Source organism: Oncorhynchus keta, chromosome 1, assembly GCF_023373465.1.
Source record: "Oncorhynchus keta strain PuntledgeMale-10-30-2019 chromosome 1, Oket_V2, whole genome shotgun sequence".
Lineage (NCBI taxonomy): Eukaryota > Metazoa > Chordata > Actinopteri > Salmoniformes > Salmonidae > Oncorhynchus > Oncorhynchus keta.
This window is the reverse complement of record NC_068421.1, coordinates 25,105,279-25,129,745: the sequence shown is the minus strand read 5'-3', so window position 1 is coordinate 25,129,745 and position 24,467 is coordinate 25,105,279. Positions and strand designations below refer to the sequence as shown.

The window sequence follows — 24,467 nt, the reverse complement described above, 5'->3', positions numbered from 1 at the left end:
CCCAGTGGCTAGATGTACCAAGTTATGCATGCTCAATTTTTCTGTTTTTTTGTCTTATTTTTGTCTTAAATGTTGTATAAATCAAATGACACAACCCCCCAAAAAATATATTTTAATTCCAGATTGTAAGGCAACAAAAAGGAAAGATGCCAAGGAGGGTGAATACTTTCGCAAGCTACGGTATGTCATTACATTACGTGTGCATAACTATGTGGTTTTAATTCAAATTATCTTTGGTTCTTCTTATTTTGGAACTAATATAACATGTTGTATTTGTTTTCAACACATGAAACCTAAGAGTTCGTGCATGCAAAACAGAGGCTTAGGTTACAGTCAATTGGTCTGAGGATTTGAAAGCTTTATAGCACTACTTTGTATTTAATCCCACATTGAAATGAAAGCCAGTGAGCCAGCTAAAATTGGTCAGTATATTGCAACTGCATTTGGTACTAGCTAGAAATGTCCTAACAAGGTAGTCATATGCTGCCTGACAAGTTGAATGACTCTAGCATTGATAAGGATCTTACTTCTTTGGGTTGTTGTGTTTAGCATGATTTCCTTAGGGTTAAGCGATCTGGCTTCAAGTCCACCTCTGGTTAATACCCCCTCCTACCATTTGCTACTCTGATGAGCAGTAGGATAGTGTATGAGGGTCAAAAGCATGTCCTGTTAAGGCATGAGGATTTGAGGTAGAGAAGCACAGGTTGTGTTTTCTGAACCGAGGAAGTAGTGTTACGATCCTAGCCTTGATAAGTCTGTTAAGAAATTCCCCAAGGGAGATCTCAGTCTTGGCATCTCCCTTGGAGTTCCTTTAGGGCAGGGTTTCCCAAACCTCTCCTCGGGCCACTCCAGATGTTGAACATTTTTGTTTTAACACATGGTTCAATTAGTCGACTAATTAAATCAGGTGTGGCAGTTTAGGGTTAAAACAAAATGTCTCCCTAGTGGTGCAGTGGTCTAATGCAGTGCTAGCTGCGTTACTACAGATCAAAATCAAATTTTATTTGTCACATACGTGTTTAGCAAGTTTTATTGTGGGTGTAGCGAAAAACGTGTGTTTTTAGCTTAAACAGTGCAGTAATATCTAACAAGTAATATCTAAGAATTTCAGAAAATTACACACAATACAAACAAATATAAAATAAAGGAATGTAATTATGAAAACAAATATTTGCACGAGCAATGTCAGAGCGGCATATACTAAGATACAGTAGAATAGGATAGAATAGTTGAAGTCGGAAGTTTACTGTCACGTACGTCGTCTTGAAAATGACCGGACCAAGGTGCAGCGTGGTGAGCGTACATTTTCCTTTATTTTTAAATATCGCCAACAAAACAACAAAAACGACCGTGAAGCTACGTAAGGCTATACATGCATTAAACGAAGACAACAACCCACAAATGAGAAAAGGAACACAGGCTGCCTAACACAGGCTGTATGATTTCCAATCAGAGACAATGATAGACAGCTGTCCCTGATTGAGAATCATACCCGGCCAAAAACAAAGAATCAGAAAGCATAGACTTTCCCACCCGAGTCACACCCTGACCAAACAAACATAGAAAATAAAAGGATCTCTACGGTCAGGGCGTGACATTCACATACACTTAGGTTGGAGTCATTAAAACTTGTTTTTCAACTACTGCACACATCTACTTTGTGCATGACACAAGTCATTTTTCCAATAATTGTTTACAGACTATTTTACTTATAATTTACTGTATCACAAGTCCAGTGGGTCAGAAGTTACACTAAGTTGACTGTGCCTTTAAACTACTTGGAAAATTCCTGAAAATGATGTCAAGGCTTTAGAAGCTTCTGATAGGCTAATTGACACAATTTGAGTCAATTGGAGGTGTACCTGTGTATGTATTTCAAGGCTTATTTTCAAACTCAGTGCCTATTTGCTTGACATCATGGGAAAATCAAAAGAAATCAGCCAAGGCCTCAGAAAAAACTATTGTAGACCTCCAAGTCTGGTTCATCCTTGGGAAATGCCTGAAGGTACTGCGTTCATCTGTACAAGCAATAGTATGCAAGCATGATCGACATGGGACCACGCAGCCGTGATACCACTCAGGAAGGAGACGCGTTCTGTCTCCTAGAGATGAACGTGTTTGGTGCGAAAAGTGCAAATCAATCCCAGAACAACAACAAAGGCCCTTATGAAGATGCTGGAGGAAACAGGTACAAAAGTATATAAATCCACAGTAAAACAAGTTTTATATCGACAACCTGAAAGGCCGCTCAGCAAGAAAGAAGCCACTGCTCCAAAACCGCCATAAAAAAAATACTTTTTTAGGTTTGCAACTGCATATGTGGACAAAGATCATACTTTTTGGAGAAATGTCTTCTGGTCTGATGAAACAAGAATAGAACAGTTTGGCCATAACGATCATCGTTATGTTTGGAGAATTAAGGGGGAGGCTTGCAAGCCGAAGAACACCATCCCAACTGTGAAGCACGAGGGTGGCAGCATCATGTTGTCGGGGTGCTTTGCTGCAGGAGGGACAGTTGTACTTCACAAAATAGATGGCATAATGAGGCAGGAAAATGATGTGGATATTTTGAAGCAACATCTCAAGACATCAGTCTGGAAGTTAAAGCTTGTTCACAAATGGGTCTTCCAAATGGACAATGACCCCAAGCATACTTCCAAAGTTGTGGCAAAATGGCATAAGGACAACAAAGTCAAGGTATTGGAGTGGCCATCACAAAGCCCTGACCTCAATCCTATAGAAAATTTGTGGGCAGAACTGAAAAAGTGTGTGCGAGCAAGGAGGCCTACAAACCTGACTCAGTTACACCAGCTCTGTCAGGAGGAATGGGCCAAAATTCACCCAACTTATTATGGGAAGCTTGTGGAAGGCTACGCAAAATGTTTGACGCAATTTAAACAATGTAAAGGCAATGCTACCAAATACTAATTGAGTGTAGGTAAACTTCTGACCCACTGGGAATGTGATGAAAGAATTAAAAGCTGAAATAAATAATGCTCTCTACTATTATTCTGACATTTCACATTCTTAAAATAAAGTGGTGATCCTAACTGTCCAAAAACATGGAATTCTTACTCGGATTAAATGTCAGGAATTGCAAAAAAAAGTGAGTTTAAATGTATTTGGCTAAGGTGTATGTAAACTTCTGACTTCAACTGTACATATGAGATGAGTAATGCAACATATGTAAATGTTATTAAAGTGACTTCTAATGATTTCAAGTCTATGTATATAGTGCAGCAGCCTCTAATGTGCTAGTGATGGCTATTTTACGGTCTGATGGCCTTGAGATAGAAGCTGTTTGACCTCGCCTTCTGGATGACATCGGGGTGAACAGGCAGTGGTTCGGGTGGTTGTTTTCCATGTTGATCTTTTTGGCCTTCCTGTGACATCGGGTGCTGTAGGTGTCCTGGAGGGCAGGTTGTTTGCCCCCGGTGATGCGTTGGTCAGACCCTCTGGAGAGCTTTGTGGTTGCGGGTGGTGCAGTTGCCGTGATACAACCCGACAGGATGCTCTCAATTTTGCATCTGTTAAAGTTTCAGTCTCCACCCTCAGAACCCCTCCCACGTGGACCCCGTCACAGCCCAGCTCATGATCTCTCGTGTCATATCTCAACACTTCCGTGTCAGAGGCTTGACATCATCATTTTGATTGTGACCATCGGGAGGGGTTACATCAGAGAAATTGGGATTGCTATAGATGCAATCCCTGGGGAACCAGTTCATATGAGTCATACCAAACTGTCAGTACTTATTGTGACATCGACATACACAGCTGAGCTGTTCTTGTCTCTAATTACTCTGTATTATGTCATCCTTCATGTTTTGTGTGGACCCAAGGAGGAGTAGCTACTGCTTTTGCACCAGCTAGGATCCTAATAAAATAACAGAACCATTGACGTGAATAAGATGAGGTCCTATAGATCAGAGAAATCAATCATGGAACAAGGTTAATACTATTAAGCATTAACATATCAATCAGTGGCTTCGGCACAGGTGCATGAGTGGAAAATCAATCAGTGAGGCCATTAAACAGGTTGACTGACAGTGGCCGGTCGTCTCTCTGCTTGAACCACAGGATGTGTACTATGGGGATTACAGTGACTGATGCTGCGTTTGAGTGGACATGGCTTTCCTGCTGCCTGCTGCTATATATATCTCCACCACACCCCCAAGACTTTGATCTCAAGGCTAATTCCCTTGAATTGTCCAAATCCACTCTGACGAGAGTGACAGCACACACCAGGAGAGAGAGACAGAGAAATAGAGAGAGAGAGAGAGAGAGAGAGAGCTGGTGGGGGCACAGCCTGCTTAGTCTTGACTGAAGGAGTGAAACGTCTCCTCGGCAGACTGCGCGTGAGCAGCTGCACACTTACAGAGCCAATGTAACAGTGCACGCTGCTGGATGGTGTGCATGTTTCATGTTCCACAGATTTCCTGCACTGTGTGTCCACTTGGCAGAGGGACAGGCTGATGTCACCCACCCAACCTCCATAATCAAATGAGACGCTAATCCCACAATCCCACTTCTGCAAAGCCATACCCGTAGAGAGAGGGGGGAGAGAGAAAAAGAGAGGTAGAGGGGGAGGGAGAGAGAGACAGAGAGGGGGAAGCTGGTAGACAGAGAAGCCCAGAGGCTGTGGACTAGTGGACCACGTTTATTTTTTATGTCAGTCCCATGTTGACCCACAGAAGGAGCGACCTTACAGATCACAGTCTCCACCCTAAGAACCCCTCCCACGTGGACCCCGTCACAGCCCATCCAGGCGTCACCCTGGAGACCAGCTGCTCCCCTGAGGGGCCAGCGGAGGGAGAGTGCTGTAGGAGCTGCACCCCTCCGTCTGCACCCCCTCCTCGGCCCCCTATGCCCACCATGGGAGTGACCACCTTGGAAGGCGTGGAGGTCTGCCAGGATGGGGAGGACTTCTGCCTGACCACAGAAGGGTAAGACTCCTCTCTGATTGTGTGTGTGGATCACACAGGTGTGCAGTGATGCTCTAGTTACAATTGATAATGACTGTTATGGAGATGTTGACCTGTGTCAGGACCTCATAGTATAATTTCTACACTCTACTACGAAAGCACCAGTGGCAAAGTGTAAAGAAAGTGTGGGTTTGGGGAAGTAGAGTGTCAAATTGGTGTATGGGTGAGTGAATCAGTGGTGGAGATGAACATATTTGTGTTATCTGTGGTCTGTCATCAGTTTACACATTGTGATTTGTCCCCGTTTCCTGCCCACAATCCTCCTGCGCTACCATGAAGTGAGTGACCATGTTAGCTTCTTACTGACAGGCTGGCAGAGGAATGTTCAGGAGCAAGGGAGGAGATTACATCTAGGCTTAGCCAGCTGAACATTTTCCATCACAGATGACACACAAACAGCTTATCCATGCACACAGCACAGTCAATAACATATGATAAAATAAATTGGGTCAAAAACATGCTATTTTATAAGCTGAAACAAATTTCACAGAAAACTGGACATGAATGTAAAAGTGGTTTACACAGTTGTTCTGCCGCTTTGAGACTCTTACAGCCCAGCCTCATTAAAACAAAAGGCATGTCAACAGGAGTGAGTGATGGCCACTGTGACAGAAGGCCATAATACCAGACTTTCACTGGGAGGAGCAGTGAGAATGGGGAGACAGAACTTCAGTTCTTTTTAATCCTCGGGGGGCTTTTCTGGAAAACATAAACAGATTTAAAGTGGAAATAACTCAGGCTCACGCAGTGGAAATAATTCTGGCTCATACAGTGAATAGGAAACTACGTTTCTCCGTTTTAGCATGGAGGCTTGGCTTTGGACGCAGCGATATGATGACCACATTCTGCCAATACATCACATAATGAAAAACAAAAAGATGGACAAGGACATATTACATTTGTATATGATAAAATCCATAAGCAATCTAATCTGAAGCTCAGTGCTAAATGTGTGTGTTTGTGTGTGTGTGCGAGCACATTCATGACTGTGTGGGGTTGAGGGGCCAAGTGAACATGGTGATTAGGCTCACCACAACTGGGATTCACTCTGCTACCTCACAGACCAGTCCCAGCCACTCAGCTATAGCACTGACCCCTCTGACCAATGAAGGGCCTGTTTCAAAGTGATGCGGGACACGCAATGTGGCCTGCATTCATGGGCATGAGGGACTAGAGAGAATTATCAGGCAATATCAGGCAGTGATGCAACCAGTCAGGATGCTCTCGATGGTGCAGATTTAGAACCTTTTGAGGATCTGAGTACCCATGCCAAATCTTTTCAGGGGGAATAGGTTTTGTCGTGCCCTCTTCACGACTGTCTTGGTGTGCTTGGACCATGTTATTTTGTTGGTGATGTGGACACCAAGGAACTTGAAGCTCTCAACCTGCTCCACTACAGCCCCGTCGATTTCCTGTAGTCCACGATCATCTCATTTGTCTTGAACACTTAGAGGGAGAGGTTGTTGTCCTGGCACCACACGGTCAGGTATCTGACCTCCTCCCTGTAGGCTGTCTCGTCGTATTCGGTGATCAGTCCTACCACTGTGTCATTGGCAAACTTAATGATGGTGTTGGAGTCGTGCCTGGCTGTGCAGTCATGAGTGAACAGGGAGTACAGGAGGGAACTGATCACGCACCCCTGAGGGGCCCCTGTGTTGAGGATCAGCATGGCTGATGTGTTGTTACCTACCCTTACCACCTGGGGGCAGCCCATCAGGAAGTCCAGGATCCAGTTGCAGAGGGAGGTGTTTAGTACCAGGGTCCTTGGCTTATTTATTAGCTTTGAGGGAATTATGGTGTTGAATGCTAAGCTGTAGTCAATGAATAGCATTTTCACATAGGTGTTCATTTTGTCCAGGTGGGAAAGGGCGGTGTGGAGTGCAATAGAGATTGCATCATCTGTGGATTTGTTAGGGTGGTATGCAAATTGGAATGTGTCTAGGTCAGCACATGCTCGCAGTACACGTCCTGGTAATCCGTCTGGCCCTGCGGCCTTGTGAATGTTGACCTGTTTAAAGGTCTTACATCGGCTGTGGAGAGCGTGATCACACAGTCATTTGGAACAGCTGGTGCTCTCATACATGTTTCAATCTTATTTGCCTCGAAGCTAGCATAGAAGTAGTTTAGCTTGTCTGGTAGGCTCGTGTCACTGGGCAGCTCACGGCTTTTTTCATTTTGTAGTCTGTAATGGTTTTCAAGCCCTGCCACATCCGTGTAGTACTACACAGCCAGTGTAGTACGATTCGATCTTAGTCCTGTATTGACACTTTGCCTGTTTGATGGTTTGTTGGAGCACATAGCAGGATTTCTTATAAGCTTCCGGGTTAGAGTCCCGCTCTTTGAAAGCGGCAGCTCTAGCCTTTAGCTCAGTGTGGATGTTGCCTGTAATCCATGGATTCTGGTTGGGGTTATCCCCAGGTTACTCTGGGGACAACGACGTCGATGCACTTATTGATGAAGCCAATGATTGATGTGGTGTACTGCTCAATGCCATAGGAAGAATCCCGGAACATATTCCAATCTAGGGTCTACTCTGGTGCCAGGATTGCCAGCGCTAACAAGGGTTACATCAATACCACCTGATCCAAGGTTTTGTGTAGCTCAATAGCATATATTCCTTCTGAGACACTTGTGCATGCAGAGTTGTGTATGTGTACAGTGTAGTATGAGTAAGATGTGTCTTTTTGTTTCTGTCTACTAAGCCATGTAAAGTGTTGCATCAATGCTGAGTGTGAATGTGTTTCTGTCTAAGTGTACTGCTTTCCTGTAGTTCATCCCAGTGGCTTTGTACAGTATATACTTTGTGTGTGATATCAGTTAGTTCTGCTATCTTTTACACACAGAGGGATGGAGGCGCTTGGTGCCCAGGAGTCATCGATGGGCGAGATGTCACCGAAGAGGAATAATGAGAACAGGTTACCTTTCCAGGTACATATTCACCCAACCTCTGCATCTATGTTCAATATCACATATATGTTTCTCGTTCCAAATGCCGTTAATAAATGGCATGCTAATCAATAGATTATGATGGGTCTTCTAATAAGGTTTATAATACAGGTGTCTATACTAGTGAATTAATGTCACCATCCATGTCAGCCTACATTCAATCACCCACCTGTGGACCCTCCCTCTGCCTACAGATCTTCCCAGAACCAGTGGAGGTGTCTCTGAGTCCAGAAGGCTCTCCCAATCACCTGCAGCAGTTCAGTCCCTCAGAGAAGGAGCGGCTTCCCTCCATCATGGTGGAGCCCACGGACATGAGCGAAGTGGAGAGTGGCGAGTTACGGTGGCCCCCGGAAGACATGGAATTCTGTTCTGAGGAGGATGATCTGTTCCTGGAGCAGTGTATCCCCCCAGCCAACATTGCAGACTGGGGAGAGGAGGAGGAAGAGAAGTCTGTTGTCATCAACCACCAGCAGAACACATCACTCATTGGTATGTTGTGTGTATCTCTGTATCTCGCTCTATAAATGCTTGTTCTCTTTCTTTTTTAAGACTCTCTTACTTTAATCCATGCTTCTTTGCTTGCGTAGATGAAAGACCAATAGGATCATCAGTCATTCTTTCTAACTCTCTGATAATGTATTATTATGTCTGTCTTACAGACCTCCAGTCAGATGCGTTCAGGGATGAAACACCTATTCTACCACCTAGCAGCTCACCTGCCCTGAACTGAGTCACCAACCTCACCCCTAAACCCCTGCTATCTTCCCGAGGAAACCACTCACAGTCCATGGGTCACAGATCAATAGGAAACAGATTCCTGGACAGAATGGTACCACAGTTCAAATATTGTCCAACAATGAAAGGAGATAACTTATTTACATAACGTTGAAGATTAAGTTAGGCAGTAGTGTAATGTTCTATGCAAAATGTCATAAATGAAACCAAGGACAGCTCTGAGAGAGAAGGGTTATCTGAAGGAGTTGTGTGAAGAAGAATATCTAACACTATCTATCAAGAGTGCTTATTTTAAGAAAAGTACTAACACTCATCTGTGGAAAGAAGGAAATAACACTTTGCTGACATTTGTCATTTTTTCATGAAGTCATTACTTCATTTATTATTTTCCCCTATTTCCAAGGGCCCAACAGTGGTTTTGGAGTACATTGTAGTCCATACTAGAGTTAGTAATTGTATAATGTTTACATATGTTTATTGCATTGTTTAAATTATAGGATTGCCAAGGGATATGTAGTAGTGGTCGACCGATTATGATTTTTCAACACCGATACCAATTATTGGAGGACCAAAAAAGCCGATACCGATATTAATCTGCCCCGCCAAAATTATTTGTAATAATGACAATTACAACAATACTGAATGAACACTTATTTTAACTTAATATAATACATAAATAAAATGAATTTAACTTCAAGTAAATAATGAAACATGTTCAATTTGGTTTAAATAATGCAAAAACAAAGTGTTAGAGAAGAAAGTAAAAGTGCAATATGTGCTATGTAAGAAAGCTAACATTTAAGTACCTTGCTCAGAACATGAGAACATATGAAAGCTGGTGGTTCCTTTTAACATGGGTCTTCAATATTCCCAGGTAAGAAGTTTTAGGTTGTAGTTATTATAGGAATTATAGGATTATTTCCCTCTATACCATTTGTATTTCTTTTACCTTTGACTATTGGATGTTCTTATAGGCACTTTAGTATTGCCAGTGTAACAGTATAGCTTCCGTACCTCTCCTCGCTCCTCCCTGGGCTCGAACCAGGAACACAACGACAACAGCCACCATCAAAGCGGCGTTACTCATGCAGAGCAAGGGGAACAACTACTAGAAGGCTCAGAGCGAGTGACGTTTGAAACGCTATTACTGCGCGCTAACTAGCCAGCCATTTCACTTCAGTTACACCAGCCTCATCTCGGGAGTTGATAGGCTTGAAGTCATAAACAGCGCAATGCTTGACGCACAACAAAGAGCTGCTGGCAAAACGCACGAAAGTGCTGTTTGAATGAATGTTGACGTGCCTGCTTCTGCCTACCACCGCTCAGTCAGATACTTAGATACTTGTATGCTCAGTCAGATTATATGCAAAGCAGGACACGCTAGATAATATCTAGTAATATCATCAACCATGTGTTGACTAGTGATTATGATTGATTGTTTTTTATAAGATAAGTTTAATGCGAGCTAGCAACTTACCTTGGCTTACTGCATTCGCGTAACAGGCAGTCACCTTGTGGAATGTAACGAGAGAGAGGCAGGTCGTTATAGCGCTGGACTAGTTAACTGTAAGGTTGCAAGATTGGATCACCCGAGCTGACAAGGTGAAAATCTGTCATTCTGCCCCTGAACAAGGCAGTTAACCCACTGTTCCTAGGCCGTCATTGAAAATAAGAATGTGTTCTTAATTGACTTGCCTAGTTAAATAAAGGCAATCGGTCGACCTCTAATATGTAGCCTGGTACGCCACCCCACGTGGTCCAAAGAGTTGTCAGCCAGGTTAGAGGATATGGCACTCCACCCATAAGGGTTAGACATACCAACCTGGCTGTGGGCTTTCCCACAAGCGATAGATTTATCAGTGTTGGCCTAAACCAAGAATGGGCAACTCCAGTCTTCAGGGGCCTGATTGGTGTCACAATTTTGGGCCAGCCCCAGCTAGCACACGTGACTCCAATAATGAACTAATCAATTAATTAATTATGTTCTTCAGTTTAGAATGAAATTAGTTTAATCGTCTGTGTTTGCGAGGGATGGGGATCAAGTGTGACACTACTCCAGGCCCGAGGACTGGAGTTACCCATCCCTGGCCTAAACCTTTCAAACTAAACTCTGGACCTCAAAGCCAGTTCCACTGCTTTTAAAAAATTGTTCCCCTCTAATCACTGGCTGATTTAGACTTGGAACACCAGGTGGGTTCAATTAATTATCAGGTAGAATAGAAAACCAGCAGGCTCCGGACCTCATAGGGTAAGAGTTGAATACCCATAGACCAGGGTTTCCAAAATTCAGTCCTGGGCACCCCCCGGGTGCATGTTTTGGAATTTGCCCTAGCACTACACACAGTGGTGGAAAAAGTACCCAAATGTCATACTTGAGTAAAAGTAAAGATTCCTTAATAGAAAATTACTAAAGTAAAAGTCATCCAGTAAAATTCTACTTGAGTAATAGTCTAAAAGTATTTGGTTTTAAATGTACTTAAGTATCAAAGGTAAATGTAATTGCTGAAAATATACTTGAGTATTAAAAGTAAAAGTATAAATAATTTCAAAGGGCTTATATTAAAGCAAACCAGATGCACCATTTTCTTTTTTCCTTTTTAAAATATATATTTTTTTACAGATAGCAAGGGGCACACTTCAATACTCAGACATCATTTACAAACAAAGCATTTGTGTTTAGTGAGTCCAACAGATCAGAGGCAATAGGGATGACTGGGGATGTTCTCTTGATAAGTGCATGAATTTGACAATTTTCCTGTCTTGCTAGCCAATCAAAATATACTTTTGGGTGTCAGGGAAAATGTATGGAGTAAAAAGTACATTATCTTCTTCAGGAATGTAATGAAGTAAAAGCAAAAGTATAAATAGTAAAGTAAAGTACTGATACCCCAAAAAACCTAGGTAAAATACTTTAAAGTACTACCTAAGTACATTACACCACTGACTACACAGCTGATTCAAATAATCAAAGCTTTATAATGAGTTGGTTATTTGAATCAGCTGTGTAGTGCTAGGGAAAAAAAACTAAATGTGCACCCGGGGGGGACCGAGTTAGGAAAACCTGGGCCGAGACCACACTTTTATGGGCACCCGATAGTGGTTGCTAGATCTGCACTATTGTCTAGGATTGATGTGCATTCCCGGTAATACACTTCTGCCCATCCGTGGACCAACTTGTGCATAAAGCATCCACCATTCAGGCTGTAAAGGCATCATTTTCCTACTTAACCAACTTTAATGGCAAGCAGTTGGAAAAAAACTGGAAAACTATGCTTTGGCTGAACGCGGTGTGCAACATTCTAAGTTGTCCAAAAATAGTTATGGAATTGTTTTCTTTATTAAGACAGTACACATATTTTTCAGGGCGGCTAACCATTAAAGCTCGTTGGTTGCTTAGGCTAGGGCACCCACAAGAGTAAACACATGCAAACCCTGAAGGTACTTGTTGATATCAAAAGGGAACAACACAGTTATTGTGTCTGCCTTTGGCAGTTTAATATGGAGATACAGCTATATATTAAACATATGTGCAGTACATGTCCTGTCATCATTCTCAACATGTGTGTATAGCTTTGGCCTCCCAACAAATTGTAAATATGAACAATGTCACGTTTTTTTTGTATGTAACAGTACTGTAATAAGCATAAGGACTAACAATAAAGTTGTGAAATTCAGATTTAGTAGTGTAGTTAGACAAGGATTCTGTAAGGCTTGCTGTGTAAATTAACAATGATGACACTAATTGCTGCTAACATTAGCAATGTAGCTCAGGGGAAATACCTTTTTGAAAAAAATATGATAAGCTATGCACAAAAGTATATATACAGTACATTACGACTCAATTTACCTTTCAAATGTTTGTGAAAAGTAGAATAGTTTCTACCTGATTAGAAGTAGGCCTGGGCTACAATATATATTGCATTCGGAAAGTATTTAGATCTTTTCACTTTTTCCATATTTTGTTATGTTACAGCCTTATTTGAAAATGTATGAAAAAAAATCCCCTCAATACACACAACATTCCAGACTGACAAAGCAAAGGTTTCAGACCCCTTTACTCAAGACTTTATTGAAGCACCTTTGGCAGCGATTACAGCCTCAACACTTCTTGGGTATGATGCTACAAGCTTGGCACACATGTATTTGGGAAGATTCTCCCATTCTTCTCTGCAGATCCTCTCAAGATCTGCCAGGTTGAATGGGGAGCGTCGCTGCACAACTATTTTCAGGTCTCTCCAGAGATGTCGATCAAGTTCAAGTCCGGGCTCTGGCTGGGCCACTCAAGGACATTCAGAGACTTGTTCCGAAGCCCCTCTTGCATTGGCTGTGTATTGTCGTGTCTTTGGCTATGCCGGATTAAGTGATATGACATGCAAATCTATAAAAAAATGTCTCTGTAATTAATATTACCTGATTAAGCTAAACAGGTTAATGTAATTAACTAGAAAGTCGGGGCACCACGAAAGAATGTTTATAGAGCTGTTATCTTCCAAATAAACTCTTAAAGACCTGGTAATCTTTTACCTCCATAGCAGTCAATATTTAATCGTCACTTTATTTAGTCTCATCTGAAAGTTGTAAATTCTTGGTTGTCTTCATGAACCCTGGCTAACAAGTTGAATCAGCAATACAAAATTGGGTTTAATTATGTATTTACTAAATACCCAAATAATCACACAGAATTATATATACACAGAATGTGTCATACATTGATTACAAATTATGTCATTATTATTATGTCAAAACATCCCTAGGGGACAGAACAGATACGACGTCTGGTTACACAAAGAGAGTGGGATGTGTTTGAGTGAAAGAGTGGGAAGACTGAGGAGCAAAAAAGGTTTTGTGTCTCTATCGGGCCGTAGGCAGCTATGCTATCGTAAATACAGTATCTTATGCATTCTAAATAACCACCCATTTGAAAAAGGAGAAAAACATATTTATTCTGAGCTGCACTTCGGTAGATTGTTCGTAGATGGGAGTCCGGGTGGACCAGCATGGATCTCTGGTCCCCTGAAGACTGTCTAGTGGTGAACTGGAGTGTGGTAGAATGGATACTCTGTCCGTCCTCTCCTAGCCCACTTTTTTTTCTTCAATAGTCAATATTAACAAAGGGATCTTCAATAGTCACATCGGTATAGTAGAGAGAGGAAAAAGGGCAAAGGTATTTTTGAGGGTCATAAACCTCCCCCTCAGGCCAACTTCATGACAGTACTTAGGGTCGTTGGGGGGGGCAACAATCAGATAATAGTGAGGAACAGGGTCAAACTTCACTGTGAAGGAGTGCCAGCCTGTCCTCAGGGAGACCCCAGAAAAGACAGGTGTAACGGATGTGAAACGACTAGCTTAGTTAGCGGTGTGCGCTAAATAGTGTTTCAATCGGTTGCGTCACTTGCTCTGAGACCTTGATGTAGTAGTTCCCCTTGCTCTGCAAGGGCCGCGGCTCTTGTGGAGTGATGGGTAACAACGATGCTTCGTGGATGACTGTTGTTGATGTGTGCAGAGGGTCCCTGGTTCGCGCCTGGGTATGGGCGAGGGGACGGTTTAAAGTTGTACTGTTACACAGGCATAAATATGGAAACAGCTAAGGGCTCAGAGATAAAGTGGACACTAATTATTTGGAGTCACCCTTGACATATAACACTTTAGGGCTGCCAAGCTCTTATCAGGATACAAGAGATACTAGAGATGCTCAGATTTCTTATTTTTTTAATCATTACTAATCAGTGTGATAATATTTAGTGGGGGGTCTTTGCCCACATAGGTAGACTGGGTATGTCTATATAGTTATATGGGTGTTAGTTCAGTTCTCAGGTGTTCTATGTCATTTGTGTTTGTATCTCTCCCTCTATATTTGGCAATGCGTTGACATTTTTACAATTCCTGATCATAAGGAGGTCAGGTCATGATTGGGTGAGGTGTCTGTGGTCAGAAATTGTGCTAAAGAAGAACAGTTCCTATTTTTTCTGGTTGTGTGCGGAGTCATCTACAAGAGGACGTCAATATATAAATCTGAAATCTAAGGTAAAGTACAACCTTAATTGTAACCTTAATTTTACAGTGTTCCGTGATTGATTATCTGATTGAAATTATTTCATTTTAGAGGTATTTTGCACTTGAATGACTTGAATGTCATGTAAAATGCTGACTGGTCTTGTATCACTTTATAAAGTCTGCTTGTGTTATTCCTCAATTTCAAATCCTGTTTAACCCTGTTATCACAACTAAGCCATTCCAGCATTAATGAAATGTTCATTTCCTATGGTTATTTACCTTGGTCTTGATATGGACAATTACGGATTGAAAAAAAAAACTGTGTGAATAAACAACTAGCAAGTCATCATAATAGTATGTAATGGTAAAAGGGGGGATACGTAGTCCGTTGTACAACTGAAAGCCTTCAACTGAAATGTGTCTTATGCATTTAACCCAACCAAGATCTTGCTTTCAATGCTTTAACAATTATACCATTCCATTCAGGGATTCTTGAAAGTCAGGACAATCCTTGTCTGGCAGTGAAACTTTATAGTTGGGGAAAAAAAATATTTTGTCGCATTATTTGAGCTTATTTTTAAAGGGCTGTGGAGAAAGGAACCACCCCAGCATAGAGGTCTGTGGCAAAAGGAATCACCCCAGCATTTTTAAAGGGGAAAGATTTGCTTCAGGAAATTCCAAAATATTTTCAATATTATTAATTTCCATATGGGCTCTATGCCTAGAAATGCCATTATTCAGAGCAAAGGATCACAATTCCAAACTCTGCTAAGAGTAGATATTGCAGATAGATTGTAGATATTGCAGATAGATTGTAGCTTCTATCAATGTAATTGTCTGCATCACTTCCAATCTCCCATATATATTTTTGCAAATATATACATACAGTACATGCATATCTCTCCTAATAATGTGCATTTATTCAAATGAACTGAACAGAGATCTTATGTCATTTCTTGCCCTGTGACTTCAAATAATGTTTCTCTCAAAATTGATTCCGAACCAATGTGTCCGGAGATTTGAGGCTCTGTTCAAATCAAATGTATTTGTCCCATACACATGGTTAGCAGATGTTAATGCGAGTGTAGCTAAATGCTTGTGCTTCTAGTTCCGACAATGCAGTAATAACCAACGAGTAATCTAACCTAACAATTCCAAAACTACTACCTTATACACACAAGTGGATAAAGGGATAAAGAATATGTACATAAAGATATATGAATGAGTGATGGTACAGAACGGCATAGGCAAGATGGAGTAGATGGTATCGAGTACAGTATATACATATGAGATGAGTAATGTAGGGTATGTAAACAAAGTGGCATAGTTTAAAGTGGCTAGTGATACATGTATTACATAAAGACGCAGTAGATAATATAGAGTACAATATATGCATATATATTTGAGATTAGTAATGTAGGGTATGTAAACATTATATTAAGTAGCATTGTTTAAAGTGGCTAGTGATACATTTTTACATCAATTTCCATCAATTTCCATTATTAAAGTGGCTGGAGTTGAGTCAGTGTGTTGGCAGCAGCCACTCAATGTTAGTGGTGGCTGTTAAACAGTCTGATGGCCTTGAGATAGAAGCTGTTTTTCAGTCTCTCGGTCCCTGCTTTGATGTACCTGTACTGACCTCGCCTTCTGGATGATAGCGGGGTGAACAGGCAGTGGCTCGGGTGGTTGTTGTCCTTGATTATCTTTATGGCCTTCCTGTGACATCGGGTGGTGTAGGTGTCCTGGAACGCAGGTAGTTTGCCCCCGGTGATGCGTTGTGCAGACCTCACTACCCTCTGGAGAGCCTTACGGTTGTGGGCGGAGCAGTTGCCATACCAGGCAGTGATACAGCCCGACAGGAAGCTCTCGATCGATTGTGCATCTGTAGAAGTTTGTGAGTGCTTTTGGTGACAAGCTGAATTTCTTCAGCCTCCTGAGGTTGAAGAGGCGCTGCTGCGCCTTCTTCACAACGCTGTCTGTGTGGGTGGACCAATTCAGTTTGTCCGTGATGTGTATGCCGAGGAACTTAAAATTTACTACCCTCTCCACTACTGTCCAGTCGATGTGGATAGGGGGGGTGCTCCCTCTGCTGTTTCCTGAAGTCCACAATCATCTCCTTTGTTTTGTTGACGTTGAGGTTATTCAATGCAGAAGTTCAGTGTTACAACTTGATTGAAATTTAAAGGCAATGTTCTCACTTTAGCAGAGACTGCATTCACTGTAAACGCTGCATACAGTATGTCGGCTAAAACAGAAATGACCTTCATTTCTAGCGTGCAAGCTGTTACGCTTCAACGAGACAGATTGAACAGAGCCGTTGGTTACCTCCGTCAGATTACTCTGAAATCCTAAATGAATCAGGAATGAGCCGGGTCAGCTCCACCATAATATCCTTCATGTCCTCATTACATGTGGTGCAACAAGGTGGCCTGTAAAGTGCTCTACTTTTTATAGAATTAAACAAACAATATTGAAATCACCATGGTTTGTGACGTGGTGAGGTTGGACCAAGGTGCAGAGAAGAGACAAGGAATCAGTGGTTAAGGATAAATATAGTACTTTACTGAGAAATGGTAGCTACCAATGGTAGTGGGGGGGGGGACAAACACTAAGTCTCAAACTCACTCAGGGGACGGACACACGCACGCACACACGCACGCATACTCCATCTCCCTTATACACTGAACAACATTTTTTGAGGAGTATTTCTGTCTGTAGTTATTGACTGATTTGCTGGGCCTGGCTCCCCAGTGGGTGGGCCTATGCCCTCCCAGGTCCACCCATGGCTGCACCCCTGCCCAGTCAAGTGTAATCCATGGATTAGGGCCTCGACAACTGTTGAAAGATAATTTAATGTTCAGTTCTCTACCATAAGCCACATCCAACGTTATTTTAGAGAATTTGGTAGTACGTCCAACCGGCCTCACAACCGTAGACCATGTGTATGGCGTTGTGTCAGCGAGAGGGTTGCTGATGTCAACTTTGTGAACGGAGGTATGGGCAGGAATAATGAACACAATTGGGGACAATTCCCAGTCATGTGAAATCCATAGATTAGGGGCTAATTAATTTATTTCAATAGACTGTATTCCTCATTTGAAATATAACTCACTAAAAATCAATGAAATGGTTTTAAGATAGGAATTAATTTTGGTTCAAATATGTTTATTTTAATTAGGTTTTGGAATCATAAAGCAACTGAGGGAAAACAACATTTCTACTTTGTATATCACTTGTATATCACTTGAATGATGAAGAAAAATGGATTTTTGTCAACTCCGTAAAACATAATCTCGTCTTTTTCCACATTTTGTTACGTTACATCCTTATTCTAAAATGGATTACATATATATTTTCTCATCAATCTGCACACAATACCCCATAATGACAATGCAGAATCAGGTTGTTGGACAATAAATGTAAAAATGTAATTCCTTTTAAGGTGTCTGACGGAGTTAACATAAGTCCTATGAGAATATATATTTTTAAAAAGTTTGAAATTGTCCCGTCTTTCAAGAATACCTGTATTATTGTATTGATACAATGCTATTATAGGAACTATCATACTACTGTCTTTCCCTTCCCCTCAACAGTCATCTCCAAGCATGGATGATTTGGGCTCGATTTTCACTGATGAGGAGTTGAGCCTCCTGAACTTCACTGAATGGGAATTTGTCGAGCCTGAGGACCTTGGTCCTGTGCTGGGGCCCCGTCACCTGTCCGCCCTGGTGTTCTATAGCTTGGTCTTCCTGCTGGGGGTCCCGGGCAACGCTCTGGTGGTGTGGGTGACAGGCTTCCGCATGCCGCGCTCAGTCACCTCTCTGTGGTTCCTCAACCTGGCCCTGGCTGACCTGCTGTGCTGCCTGTCCCTGCCCCTCCTCATGGTGCCCTTGGCCATGGACCAGCACTGGCCCTTTGGCCCCGTGGCCTGCAAGCTGCTCAAGGGACTCATCTACCTGGTCATGTATTGTAGCGTGCTGCTGCTAGTACTTATCAGCCTGGACCGCTGGCTGCTGGTCAGCTTGCCCGTGTGGTGCCAGAACTGGAGGAGGCCACGCAAGGCCGCCTGGGTATGTGTCGGGTTGTGGCTCCTGGCCCTGCTGGGCAGCATCCCCCAGTTTGTCTACGTGAAGGAGGTCCAGCTAAGCACCAGTAAATCAGAGTGCCTGGGATCTCACACTATAGTTAGCGCCTGGACTATCACTACAGTACGCTTCCTGTTGGGTTTTGTGATGCCATTCATCACCATCGTGGCGTGTCATTGGGTTGTGTATAGCAGGGCCGGGCGGGGGTCTAGGGTGGGGTCTGGGAGGGTGAGTGAGGTGCGCTCCAGACGCACCTTGAGGGTCATTTTTGCTGTGTTGCTGAGCTTCTTCCTGTGCTGGGTTCCACTGCACATATTGGATTTCCTGATCCTATTGACCCCCCGGCACTCATCGCACAGCGCCAACATACAGCTGGCCCACACCCTGGCCCTCTGTCTTGCCTACTGTAACAGCTGCCTCAACCCTCTGATCTATGTGTGTCTGGGACGAGGCTTTAAGCAGAGTATTAATCGTTCCCTGCGCAGTATGTTAAACTTCGCCACCGAGGAGCCGCTACCCAGAAAGAGCATATCCAAGAGCACATCAGAAAGAACCCAGGAGATGAATGTAATGTAAAGTTCTGTGTGTATGTGAATGTGTGTGTGTGTGTGTGTGTATGTGTATGTGTATGTGTATGTGTGTATGTGTGTATGTGTGTATGTGTGTGTGTGTGTGTGTGTGTGTGTGTGTGTGTGTGTGTGTGTGTGTGTGTGTGTGTGTGTGTGTGTGTGTGTGTGTGTGTGTGTGTGTGTGTGTGTAAACCATGAGAACCTGCTGAGTCAGAGTGTTTTGTGACATTAAAAAGTGCTGAGAGACGTGATTCGAATCCAGTGTTGTTTAACAGAACAGGAACTTCTGCCCTCTCTGTAATATATTTCCGCCAGCAATCATACTTGTGCAATTACATTTGGCTTTATCTGTATTTAAGGGCTCTATTCAATCAGATCCGCTTTAGCTGACATCCCCAATAAGGTTGTTTTGGTGGTGTGAGAGGTGGAACTGCGTTAGAGCTGTCACACCAGTGCCATGATTACTGTATATATGTGATAACCTTTGTATGCTTGCAATGCGTAATGATGGAAAAGTACTGGGTAAATGGAGATGTACTGCTTTAGTTCTCAGGCTGAGAATTGTCTGCACCTGCTGATAGTCACATAGGCTCAAGGCTGATATAGTAGAGTGAAAAACCACAGTGTAGACATGTTTTTCTCATCTTAGATGCTTTGTATCTAATCAAATGCAACAATGTTAACTGCTTAAGTGATCCCTTCACGCACCAATCCCGTTAACTTCTTGGTGACAGGGGGCAGTATTTTCACGTCCCGGATTAAATGCATGCCCAAATTCAACTGCCTGCTACGCATGCCCAGAAGATAAGATATGCATAGTATTAGTAGATCTGGATAGGAAACACTCTGAAGATTCTAAAACTGTTTGAATCATGTCTGTGAGTATAGCAGAACTTATTTAGCAGGCGTAACCCTGAGGACAAACCATTCAGATTGTATTTTTAGGTCACTCTATTTTCAATGGGATTTCATTGGGAATCCAGATTTCTGAGGGACCTTCTTGCAGTTCCTATCGCGTCCACTGGATGTCACCTGTCTTTAGAAATTGGTTGAGGTTTTTCCTTTGTGTAATGAAGAAGTACGGCAATCTTGAACGAGGGTCACTTGAAGTGTACTGTACGGCGCGTGACCAGAAAGCTAGCTACAGTTTGTTTTCCTCCTGTATTGAACACAGATCATCCCGTCTTCAATTTTATCGATTATTTACTTTAAAAAATACCTAAAGTTGTATTACAAAAGTAGTTTGAAATGTTTTGGCAAAGTTTACAGGTAACTTTTGAGATATTTTGTAGTCACATTGTGTAAATTGGAACCAGTGTTTTTCTGGATCAAACGCGCCAAATAAATGGACATTTTAGATATATATCGACGGAATTAATTGAACAAAAGGACCATTTGTGATGTTTATGGGACATATTGGAGTGCCAACAAAAGAAGCTTGTCAAAGGTAAGGCATGAATTATAATTGTATTTCTGCGTTTTGTGTCGCGCCTGCAGGGTTGAAATATGCTTCTCTCTCTTTCTTTACTATGATGCTATCCTCAGATAATAACATTGTTTGCTTTCGCCGAAAAGCCTTTTTGAAATCTGACATGTTGGCTGGATTCACAAAAAGTGTAGCTTTAATTTGCTATCTTGCATGTGTGAGTTCATGCAAGTTTGATTTTTATAGTAATTTATTTTAATTTGGCACTCTGCATTTTCTCTGGCTTTTGGCCAGACGCTACCGTCCCATGTGTCCCAGAGAGGTTAACGGGATTGATTTGACAACACCCAGTGAAATAGCAGCGTGCCAAATTCAAAAACAGAAATACTCATAATAATCATTCAGAAATCATACAAGTGTTAAACATCAGTTTAGAGATTAACGTCTTGTTAATCCAGCCACAGTGTCAGATTTCAAAAAGCCTTTATGGCGAAAGCAAACCATGCCAAGGACAGCGCCCAGCATACCAACACATGAAAATCATATTTCAACACGCCAGGCGCGACACAAAAGTCAGAAATAACGATACAAGTCATGCCTTACCTTTGAAGATCTTCTTCTGTTGGCACTCCAATATGTCCATTAAACATCACAAATGGTCCTTTTGTTCGATAAACTCTGTCGTTATATCCCCAAAATGTCAATTTATTTGGTGCTCTTGATTCAGAAAATACACCGGTTCCAACTAGCGCAAAATGATCACATAGTATCTAATAAGTTACCTGTAAACTTGATCCAAACATTTCAAACAACTTTCCTAATAAAACTTTGGGTATTTTTAAACGTAAATAATCTATAAAATTTAAGACGGAATAAACCGTGTTCAATAGCGGATAAAATGGAAGTGGAGCAAGCTTTCAGGTCGTTCACACCAAACACAACAGTGCACTTGGCTCGACTCCCAGAAAGGAAATGGCTAATTCTTCATTTCTCAAAGGAAAAACATCAACCAATTTCTAAAGACTGTTGACATCTAGTGGAAGCCTTAAGAACTGTAACCAGGTCCCTCATAAATCTAGTTCCCCATAGAAAAGCAATTGAAAAGAGAGTGACCTCAAAAATAAAATTCCTGGATGGTTTGTCCTCGGGGTTTCGCCTGCCAAATAAGTTCTGTTATACTCACATACATAATTGTAACAGTTTTAGAAACGTTAGAGTGTTCTCTATCCAAATGCACCATTATATGCATACCCTAGCTTCTGAGCCTGAGTAGCAGGCAGTTTACTTTGTGCACACTTTTCATCCGGACGTGAAAATAGTGCCCCCTTGCCTTAATTAAGATATGATTGACGGTAGGTTGTATAAAGACTGTTGTCTCCTGTTTCGCCATACAAATCTTTACTATGGACTACTGAGGTACTCTGCATGTGAATCTCTGTCTGCAATTGCATTGTATTACTAAAGAGTTTTATACCAAGGTTCCTGTGTCTGTGTCATCTATCTGGAAGACTGATTGTTGAAGGAAATCACCCCATGCAAAGGACCAGCCAACAAGATCTTAGTTTTGATTTTAGTTTATTGTCATAGATATGTCATTTTGACAAATATGTCATGTTTCACCCCTTAGATAATGACAACTCTTAATGAGCACACCACAACATGAATTGTTGAAATATAAGAAATAAAATAAATAATACTGATCTTGTAAATAAATGTATTTGTGTTGAAATAAACGTTTGTATGAAATCAAGTTGCTCTTTAAAATGCTTTTTTGGTGTCTTATTATCCCCACATCCAAGTCTTCTTCCTCTCCACCACTACTGTGTTAAACTCTCTTTCAGATATCATCTGTGGTAATGACTAGGGTGGCTGGAGTCTTTGGCAATTTTTATGGCCTTCTTCTGACACCGCATGTATAGAGGTCCTGAATGGCAGGCAGCTTGGCCCCAGTGATGTACTGGGCCTTCCACACTACCCTCTGTAGGCAGAGCAGTTGCCATACCAGGCGGTGATGTAACCAGATGCTCTCGATGGTGCAGCTGTATAACTATTTCAGGATCAGAGGACCCATGCCAAGTCTTTTCAGTCTCCTGAGGGGGAATAGGCATTGTCATGCTCTCTTCACGACTGTCTTGGTGTGTTTGGACCATTATAGTTTGTTGGTGACAACAAGGAAGCTCTCAACCTGCTCTACTACAGCCCCGTTGATGAGAATGGGGGCGTACTTGGCCCTCCTTTTCCTGTAGTCCATGATCATTTCCTTTGACTTGATTATGTTGAGGGAGAGATTGTTGTCCTGGCACCACACTGCCAGGTCTCTGACCTCCCTATAGGCTGTCTCATCGTTGTAGATGATCAGGCCTACCACCGTTGTGTCGTCCACAAAAACGTAATGATGGTGTTGGAGTCGTGCTTGGCCACGCAGTCATGGGTGGACAGGGAGTACAGGAGGGGACTAAGCATGCACCCCTGGGGGGCCCCTGTGTTGAGGATAAGAGTGGCAGATGTGTTGTTAACTACCCTTACCACCTGGGTGCAGCCCGTCAGAAAGTCCAGGATCCTGTTGCAGAGGCAGGTGTTAAGTCCCAGGGTCCTTAGCTTATTGATGAGCTTTGAGGGCACAATGGTGTTGAATGCTGAGCTGTAGTCAATGAACAGGATTCTCACATAGGTGTTCCTTTTGTCCAGGTGGGAAAGGGCAGTGTGGAGTGCAATAGAGATTGTGTCATCTGTGGATCTGTTGGGGCGGTATGCAAATTGGAGTGGGTTATTTAAGCAGGTTACCTTGGTGTTCTTAAGCATATGGATTATGATGGTCTGCTTGAAACATGTAGGTATTACAGACTATGCCAAGGACAGGTTGAAAATGTCAGTGAAGATACCCATGTGAGAGACGCAGACTCGGTCTCAACCTAAGTCTTTACTGAAGACTCATCTCTTCTAGTCTAAAGAAGGCCAGTTGTATTGCTTCTTTAATCAGGACAACAGTTTTCAGCTGTGCTAGCATAATTGCAAAAGGGTTTTCTAATGATCAATTAGCTAATCCAAGTCTATCATTTTAAAAGACTAATACAACGTGCCATTGGAACACAGGAGTAATAGTTGCTGATATGGGCCTATGTAGATATTCCATTAACAATCAGCCGTTTCCAGCTACAACATTAACAATGTCTACACTGTATTTCTGATCAATTTATGTTATTTTAATGGAATGAAAATGTGCTTTTCTTTCAAAAACAAGGGCATTTCTAAGTGACACCTAACTTTTGAATGGTAGTGTACATTTTTGTCTTCTAATGCCTCTTAAGGGGGAAGTAATCTAAAAGTAACTGCATGTAATCAGATTACGTTACTGAGTTTGGGTAATCCAAAAGTTACGTTACTGATTACAATTTTGGATAGATAACTAGTAACTCTAACGGATTACATTTAGAAAGTAAGCTACCCAACCCTGTCACAGATACACAGCATTCCAGTTCTGGCATAGGAATGGCCTGGTGTTTTTCAGTGACCTCTTTGTTAATAACACGTGTCTCATTTGAAACTCTGAGTGTTGACCATAATATTCCCAATACACACTTTTTTAGGTATTTCTAAAATCGCGACTTACCTAAAAAAATATTCCCCTTCATTTCCGCTCCTGCCTTTTTAAAGTGTCTAGTTGAGAGGTGCTTAGACCTTAACCCCTATCTGAAGAGCACAATATCCAGGTTATACAACATGATACAGA

The 24,467-nt window shown here is 42.1% G+C and overlaps 2 protein-coding genes and 1 long non-coding RNA gene across 4 annotated transcripts; 2 read left to right on the top strand and 1 right to left on the bottom strand.

Moving 5' to 3' along the window:
* The first annotated feature begins 128 nt into the window (after positions 1-128).
* LOC118397725 (uncharacterized) lies at positions 129-13,891 on the top strand. 2 transcript variants are annotated; one of them, XM_052519034.1, is made up of 5 exons: positions 129-180; positions 4,729-4,943; positions 7,826-7,910; positions 8,123-8,417; positions 8,588-13,891. In XM_052519034.1, the coding sequence occupies exons 2-5, from the start codon at positions 4,864-4,866 to the stop codon at positions 8,656-8,658; spliced, it is 531 nt and encodes a 176-aa protein (XP_052374994.1). In that variant the 5' UTR covers positions 129-180; positions 4,729-4,863; the 3' UTR covers positions 8,659-13,891. The 2 variants fall into 2 exon arrangements, with proteins under 2 accessions (XP_052374994.1, XP_035648540.1); XM_035792647.2 differs by lacking the exon at positions 129-180 and having other exon boundaries at positions 3,213-4,943.
* On the bottom strand, positions 4,952-18,244 carry LOC118397830 (uncharacterized). The gene is made up of 3 exons (XR_004828524.2): positions 16,297-18,244; positions 8,098-8,352; positions 4,952-5,681 (listed from the first exon to the last, which is right to left on the bottom strand). It is a non-coding gene; the product is annotated as an uncharacterized LOC118397830 (long non-coding RNA).
* On the top strand, positions 13,898-22,487 carry LOC118397621 (C5a anaphylatoxin chemotactic receptor 1-like). Its single transcript, XM_035792561.2, has 2 exons — positions 13,898-14,687; positions 18,251-22,487. The coding sequence occupies exon 2, from the start codon at positions 18,263-18,265 to the stop codon at positions 19,316-19,318; it is 1,056 nt and encodes a 351-aa protein (XP_035648454.2). The 5' UTR covers positions 13,898-14,687; positions 18,251-18,262; the 3' UTR covers positions 19,319-22,487.
* The last annotated feature ends 1,980 nt before the right edge of the window (positions 22,488-24,467 follow it).